Source organism: Solanum pennellii, chromosome 6 (genome assembly GCF_001406875.1).
Source record: "Solanum pennellii chromosome 6, SPENNV200".
Lineage (NCBI taxonomy): Eukaryota > Viridiplantae > Streptophyta > Magnoliopsida > Solanales > Solanaceae > Solanum > Solanum pennellii.
In genome coordinates this window covers 20048968-20057739 of record NC_028642.1, presented here as the reverse complement: position 1 = coordinate 20057739, position 8772 = coordinate 20048968, and the positions used below count along the sequence as shown (strand labels likewise).

The 8772-nt window shown below is 35.3% G+C and overlaps 1 protein-coding gene across 1 annotated transcript; it reads right to left on the bottom strand.

The window, feature by feature from the left end:
• Positions 1–412: 412 nt before the first annotated feature.
• Positions 413–3340, bottom strand: LOC114077610. Its single transcript, XM_027917918.1, has 3 exons — positions 3226–3340; positions 2948–3132; positions 413–544 (listed from the first exon to the last, which is right to left on the bottom strand). Exons 1-3 carry the CDS (start codon positions 3338–3340, stop codon positions 413–415), a joined length of 432 nt encoding a protein of 143 aa, XP_027773719.1.
• Between the last annotated feature and the right edge of the window lie 5432 nt (positions 3341–8772).

The following is an 8772-nucleotide window of genomic DNA, read 5'->3' as shown; positions in this document are numbered from 1 at the left end:
AACCCATACTCATGCACACTTAAAGAATCCTTCTTAAGTGTCAGGAACTGGGGTGCATTGTCCTCTTTCAATTCTCGAGGGAAGAAATTCCCTAAGAAAGACTCCACAAAATAGACCCAACCTATATGTGGTGTATCCTCATTTTTATGATCTTTCCACTAATCAAACCACATTCTAGCAACACCCTTCATCTGGTTTGCAGTTAGCTTAACTCTCGCAGTATTAGCATTATGCATCACTTTGAACACCTTTTTAAATTCCTCAGAAGTTTTTTGGGTCCTATATAGTGCTCATACCATTATACTTGGGTTATTGATCCTCTAGAACTCACAAATCCTTGAAGTTTCATCCCCTTCTTGTCGAGTTCGTCTTTGCTGCCTAACCAGGTTAGTCACAACTTGATTGTGCATACTTATATCCTTACGGAAATCACCATTGGTAATTTCCCTTGAGTTTGCACTTCAGCTGCATTAGGTACCCATTGTTCCTCTACATTCTTCCTAGATGGATGACCTCTTGCAGCTCTTCGTGGAGGAATGATTATCTGAAAACACACGTGAGAATGAATTACAGAGAATCTTTTTAGAGATCAAACCCTAACGTACGCTATGAATATGAAAGAAGTGAAGAAATTCCTAAGTGTTTCAACCTCCTAATTATAGATTTGGCGCGCTTCACAAAGATAACTAGGACTCCAAAGATACAACTTCATTGATTTCGTAGGATGTCACGCCCCAAGCCTACACCTTTGACGTGGCAGGCACCCAATGACCATTTTTGGCCTTGAGCGAACCCTTGGTCTTGAATACTTAACTCATCAGAAGAATTAATTCAATATTGAACAAGAATCGCTCTCACAAAGATAACTCTTAAATAAATGTCTTGGCAAAAATGACACTTAAGTCTCAAAAATAAAATATCTGAAATGCGAGATAAATACAGACTCAAAACAGATTATCTGACTGACTATCCGTATATGAAGCCTCTACAATACTAAGATGAATGATTGGACAAATACCTAAATGTTTTATAAATCAAAAGACTAAAATAAACAAAATAGTCCTACGAAATGCGAGGAGGCTAACCACTGACTCTAAGTGCTTAAACTTGATCAACGAGGTGTTGGATGCTGATCCTGGTTACGAGACGCATCATAAGATGATGCTGTCCAACTAGCATCAGTACATTGAAAGTACGAGTATGCGAGTTGGAAGGCTAAACGATAACTTAAGATTGATAAGAATAAGAAATAACTTACCTTGGCTCTATTCAACAAATGAATCAATAAACTTAATATAAAGTACTAAAGGAACAACATCTTACCTCACATTGAAGAGGACCGTACAATACCTTGGCGTTAGAATAGAACCTAAACTACTATGTGGATCCACTAGTCTATGCTAATAAGAACTAAGGGATCATCTATAAAGTATAAGACTTCTTTTCTCCAAGTTGATTACATGGTTTGTGGGGATTTGAGTTAGTAAAGAACTCGTGTCCCCATATTTGTGCTCAAAACTACTCCTAAAATACTTAGTTCATATGTTTTTAAAAAAACTTCTTCTCTGGATTAAAGTAATTTCTCAAACTCATCTTTAAAAAAATCTCTCTTGGAAACCATAGTTTCCTCTTCACTAAAACTAGACAAAGGCTCTATTGGAATTCTAGCTCCCTTTCTTGGTCAAAATAAGAAAACATTTGTAACTATTAGGAAGTATTAAGTTACCTTATAACTTTTGAGATATAAACTCAACTCTTTACTCTGTGCTTAACTTTTAACTTAACTCATAAGGAATACTTATTTTCCTTTTGAATTTTATGAATTTAACTTAACTCATTTCTCTTTGCTCAACTTGTAGTCTAAGCATTAAAACAAAGTTAAAGTATTTTTTAAAACACTTGAACACTTTAAGAATTCACATTTGACTTGTTCCTTACTTTTAGACTAAACGATTAAATTCATTGACTTTGATTTGAACTTTCCTTTATTTGGAATATGGATTCACGGTTGATGATCTCATGTTTATCGATGATTTCATGATGTCTAGATGTACTTGAGAGTTTTTTAATCAACTAAGAAATGTAGGTAAATAAGTTAGGAATTAGTACAAAGAGATGGGGAACAAATGGGGTCTCCATGCGTCCTTGGCACTGTGAGAGGCATGGGGGAGTCAGAGCCTGAAGGATAGGGTATGTCCTGATGGGCTATGGCTGGCACGGCCCCTAAGGCCTGAGGATGGGTGTTTCGACTTTTCTTCTTTTATTTTCATCTCTAAACCCTATAAACTTCCATGGTTCTTTCCCCAAACACTTAGGATAATTAATACCCTCAATACCCAATATATTCGACTAGAAAGAACTTTAAAACAAACTATGAATTATATGGGTGAAAATACTACTTTGCCCTTACTTAATTCCGGATTGGACTTTCGTTACTTCAACAACCCAACTTCCGAATATAATATCTCCCTCACACGATATTGAAATCGTGAAAAGTCGGAACCATTGGAAAGATCTTAACCATATGAATTACTGACTCTAACACATCCTAAGCTAATATTTATGGCCGTTTAAGATGACCAAAAACTCACTTAAATAACTTAAGAAAATTTTCTAGATTTTCCTTTTTCTTTAAAAAAGTGAATTTTAGTTTCTTAGCTTATTCTTGGCTATTACGAGTTACGACATGTTACAATATATCTCCCTTGGGAACATTCATCCTTGAATGATATTTCCTTCATTAAGATAAGAATGATAAATCAAGTTTAATACTCAACCATCAAAAGCAAGTAAAAACTTGCTTACTCATAGTTTATAAATTACTAATAAGAGAATTAGTACCTTGATCTGCATTATCTCCGGATTCAAAGATATGCAAATATCCCTTCTTCATATACTCTTCAACTTCCCAAGTTGCTTCTTCAACAAATTAAATCGTCAATAGGACCTTGGCTGACGCAACCTCATTTATCCTCAACTTGCAAACTTGTTGATCTAAAATCTCAAGCGGAATCTCTTCATAGGATAAGCTATCCTCAATTCCAACATTTTTGATTTGTACAGTCAATGAAGGATCACCCATGCACTTCTTCAACATAGAGATATGAAACACCGGATAAACCACTGCTAACTCTTATGGTAGATAAAACTCATAAGCTATATTTCCAATTTTCTTGGATATTTAATAAGGACCAATATACTAGGGACTAAGTTTACCCTTCTTACCAAACCTTAGAACATCCTTCATGCGTGAAACTTCTTGATGTACCCAACCATCCACCTCAAACTCCAACGACCTCCTCTTAATATCCATGTAGGACTTTTGGTGACTCTGTACCATTTTCAATCTCTTGAATCACCTTCACCTTGTCCATGCCTTGGTGAACTAGATCTGGTACTATCATCCCTTCTTCACCAACTTTGAACCACCCAATATAAAATCTACATTTTCATCCATATAGAGATTCAGATGGAGCCATTTCGATGTTTGAATGGTAGCTATTGTTGTAAGAGAACTCATTGAGAAGTAGGTGATCATCCCTATTCCCCTTGAAATCAATCACACAAGCCGTCAACATATTTTATAGGTTTTGGATAGTATGCTCTACTTGTCAATGGGTGTGAGGATGAAAAGTGATACTTAAGTTAACCTTTGAACCTAAACCTTTCTAGAAAGGCTTTCAGAACTGAGCAGTAAATTTTGCACCTCTATCTTATATGGTTGAAAATAAGACTCCATGAAGTCTTACCACTTCTTGAGTGTAAAAATTTGCATTATGTTCCACCGAATGAGTGGTCTTTATCTGTAAGAAGTGGGCTGATTTTTTAATTCTATCGACAATCACCAAAATTGAATCATCCTATCTGCGAGACATGGGTATGCCTGTGATGAAATCCATATTATTCATCTCCCACTTCCATTCCAAAAGTTCTATATTTTGAGCCAAACCTCTAGACCTTTGGTGTTCTTCTTTCACTTGTTTGCAATTTGGGCATTTGGCAACAAACTCAACAATGCCCATCTTCATGCCTTCGTACAAATATACAACTCTTAATTCACGGTACATCTTTATGGAACCAAGATGAATTGAATATCTAGATCTATGAGACTTCTCCATGATCCTCTCTTGGATGCCATCCACCTAGGTACATACAATCTACCTTGGTACTTCATCACACCATCTCCCCCTTGTTAAAAAACCAATACTCTTTGCTTATAAACATTTTCCTTCAAATCAAGAAAATGGGGTCTTGGTCTTGCTTTTCTTTAACCTCTGATACTAGTGATGATTCATCCCAATTAGCCACCACTATTCCTCATTTTTTTGAATCTTTAAGCATGACTCTAGGAGTGCAAGTCTATGCACATCTTTGTCTAACTCCTTCTTTTCTTTCTCAACATGGCCGGTACTCCCCATGGATAAACTAGTTAAAGTATTAGAAACCACATTACCCTTAATTTTGTGGTATAAAATACTCATGCCATCATCCTTGAGTAGTTCTAACCACTTTCTTTTGTTTGAGATTGAGATTCTTCTAGGTGTACACATATTGTAGGTTCTTGTGATCAGGAAATATATCAACATAAATGTCTTATACGTAGTGAAGGCATATATTCTAGGCGGATACCATATCAGACAGCTCTAAGTCTTGGGTTGGATAATTCTTATTATGAACTTTCAACTATCTAGAGGCATCATCTATAACCTTGCAATTCTGATTAATGCACGACCCAAACAAACTCTTCATGCATCACAGTACACCACAAAACCTAGATTACCCTCTGGTAAGGTCAAAATTAGACCCGTAGTCAACCTCTTTTTCAACTCGTTAAAGCTTTACTCACAAGCTTCACACCGTTGAAACTTAACTGTCTTCTCGGTCAACTTGGTCAAAGGAGACGAGATAGGTGAAAAACCCTTAATAGATATTCTATATTAGCCAGCCAAACCCAAGAACTTCTTTATATCTGTTAGAGATAGGGGTCTAGGACAACTCTTAACTACATCTACATTTTGGGTGTCAACGTTAATCCCATCACCGGAAACTATATGTCCCAAGAATGCCACAGTATTAAGTCAAAACTCACACATGAAGAAGTTTGCATATAACTCCTTATCTTTCAAAGTCTGAAGAACTATCCTGAGATGACTAGCATGATCTTCTTCATTCCTTGAATAGATTAGTATGTCAAAAAACATATCTAAAGGCTGTTTGAAGGCTTTATTCATAAGATCCATGAATGTTTCAGGTGCATTTTTCAAACCAAAGGACATGACTAAACTCATATTGCCCATATTTGGTTCTTAAAGATGTATTTGGAATATTACATTCCCTAACATTCAACTTATAGTAATCTGATTTGATATAAATTTTTGAGAAGCGGGAAGCACCTTGAAGCTGGTTGAACAGATCATCTATACTTGGAAGAGGATACTTATTCTTGATTGTAACCTTATTCAATTGGCAGTAGTCTATACCTTATATATGAAAGTAATATAGTTTCTATAGGAGATTCTCTATCTGAAAACCATTAATATGAGCCTAAGAGATGGTACAACGTCTTACTTCACGTTGCAAGAGGACCGTCCTATACCTCTGCATCAATGTCAAACTTGAACTACGAAGTAAATCCACTAGTCTATGCTAAAAAAACTATAGAATTACCTAAAAAGTATGACCCTTCTTCTTTCCATGTTAGCTACATGGTTTATGGGGGCTTCAATTAATATGAACTCGCGTCCCCATATCGGTGCTTAATAATACTCCCAAATTACTTAGATCATATGTTTTAAAAACAAGTTGTTCTTTTGTTTGAGGTAATGACTCAAACTTAGCTTTAAAAGCTCTCCTAAAAATCATGATTTCCACTTTACTAAAACTAGCCAAAGGCTCTACTATAAGTGTAACTCCCTTTGTAACTCAAAATGTGAAAACCTTTTTAAATCTTAGGAAATATGTAGTATCCTTATAACTTCTGAGATATGAACTAAACTTTTTACTATTTCTTTAATGTGCAAATTAACTTTTACAGAATACTTAGTTCCCTTATAACTTTTGATAATTTAACTCACCTCAATATTCTTTGCTCAACTTGTACCTTGAGCCTGAAAACAAAGTTAAAATGTTTGTTTAAGACTCTTGAACACTTTAAGAATTCACATTGACTTACTTCTTAACTTTTAGACTTGACTCTTAACTTCGTTGACTTTGATCCTAACTTTCCTCGAATTGGATTATGGACTCAAGCTTCATGATCTCATGTTTATGGATAATTTCATGATGTTTAGATGTACCTTAGAGTGTTGGAATCAATTAAGAAATGTAGATACAACCATAAGGAACTAGTACGAAAAGATGGGGAATGAATACGTCTCCTTGCCTCCATAGCACTTAGAAGGCATGGGCCGCCAGAGCCTAACGAACAAATTCTATCCTGAGCAGCGTTGTCTAGATCGGCTTGCTAGATCCTGATGGACAAAGATTTTTTTTAGGCGCTCTGGCGCCTAAGACCTAACAAACGAGCGTTTTGACTTTTATTCTCAATTTTTCATCTCTAAACCCTCTAATCTTCAATGGTTATTTCCCCAAACACTTAGGATAATTAATACCCTCAATACCCAAAAAATATTCGACTAAAAAAACTACCCAGAAGCACGAATCAAATCAACAAAAGGCATGTAACAACTCAACCAAGAAGAATTAAACAATGTTATTAAAAAAACATCACTTTTAATCATTCAATCTACTCAATATTGGCTTAATTAGACAAAACGATGTGTGGTTTAACTAACCCAACATAGAAGAATCTAACATGTCTTGATAAGGATTACCCTCGATGAATTACTTTCGCAAAACCTTAGTGTTCTTGATATTTCTCCCTTCTCCTTCTTCCCTTCTCTTTTCCCCCAAGTCCTAAGAGTAAAAAAAATTTTCTGAAAACTTACTTAAGGTTTATTTTCACCACTAATAAACCTTTAACATAAATTAGGAATTAAATAGGTTAAAAGATTACTTTGCCCTTACGTAAAATCTGATTGGACTTTCTTTACTTCAACAACCCAACTTCCGGTAGGCATATCTCCCTCATACAATATCGAAATCATGAAAACTCAGATATGTTGGAAATATCATTTCAAGGGTTTTCCAAACATATAATGATCTTACTCTAACTCATCCTTAGCTAAAATTTATGGAGATTTTAAAATGACAAAAATCTCAATTTCATAACTTGAGGAAATTTTCCAGATTTTCCTTTTTCTTTCCAAAACTGAAAATTTTTAGTTCCTTACGTTACTTTTGGCTATTACAAGTTATGAGATGTTACATATGACTTTTGAACTCTGTGCTCTGATTCCATGTTTTTCACGCACCGAGTCTAGATCCCGGACATGGCTGGGACTCGAAGACCTTTGTTAGCCTCGAGCGAACCCTTGTCATGTCTTTCATAACTGACCAAAAGATTCTAACATTATTACAATGATCAAAGGACTTACTATAATAACCAAGTAACATAACTTAGAATGTTAAAAGAAATAACATTCAACTTGGCAAAAAATTGCAATGCAAGTCATTAACCTAGAATAATAATGTAAACACAAATGAACTACTAAATGTCTATAAAGCTTGTAAATAGCTGTGACAGATTTTGGGACAGAACCCACTACATTAGAATAAAGAAAAATACTGAAAGCAATAAAAGGGGTCGTCTGGAAGGCAAGGAGGATCATCAACAGACTCTGAGTGCTCAAGCTGGATCAACGAGACACTAGATGCTGATCCTTGTTACTGAGTTCTTCAACATATGTGTTATATATTTTGTGATCAACAACTCAAACCAAAAGTTTGAGTGTTTACTAATTGAATCTAGTAAAATAACCCAACAAAGGGTTGGGGTCGTGTCCAAAGGGAGTGGTATTGAAAGTAGTAGATACTTATAATTTCGTTCGAAATAGTGATAGTTCAAGACATTTTAGAGTATTCAAACGAAAAGGTCAAATTTGTGACACCGAAGTGTCAAATAACAAGAAGGAGTTTTCTCACAAGTAGCATAATAATAAAAAATAAAGGATAAAACAAGTATGAGAGAGAGTTCTTGGGGTGTGATCTCAATATATATTGACACAAACAAATGGATACATGATTTCGAATAGGAAATCTGAAACACAATGGTGACTAGGCGAAGTTGTAGGTGAAAGTAAATTCACTCTCGGGGAATTTACTCCATATCAAATGGGTCCCTCTCAGACAGCCACATAACTAAGTTAACAAGCCTACACCTTATCCACACCCTGAACTTTCGATAGAGGGTTCATGGATATGGGACTAGGTCTCAACCTCTTGGGATGAACTTAATGTCGACCCACTCCTTAGGACATCAGTCTAGTGGTTTTAGTTTTGCGACCTCCCTCTTGGGTAAGACGAAAACACATGGGTGGTTTTGTTTTGCAACTACAATCCCATAAATTAAACTATAACAACTAGGTGAAATCACCATTGAAATTCATCTAATCCTATCAGCAAGCAAAACCCAACAATAATATCAACACATATTTTTTAAATCACACACCAAGAATGGGGGTTTTAAGCCACACATCAAGTTATAATTAAATATACTCAAAATTATAAAGGAATCAAATTGGTATAAGAAATTAAACCTTAAAAATGAAAAAAAAAGGTAAATGGATATGACCCACTTCCATGATTGGAAGAAGAACTACTTCTTCAGGCTTTCTAAAAAACCTCTCCAATGTTTAGAGAAAACTTCTAGAA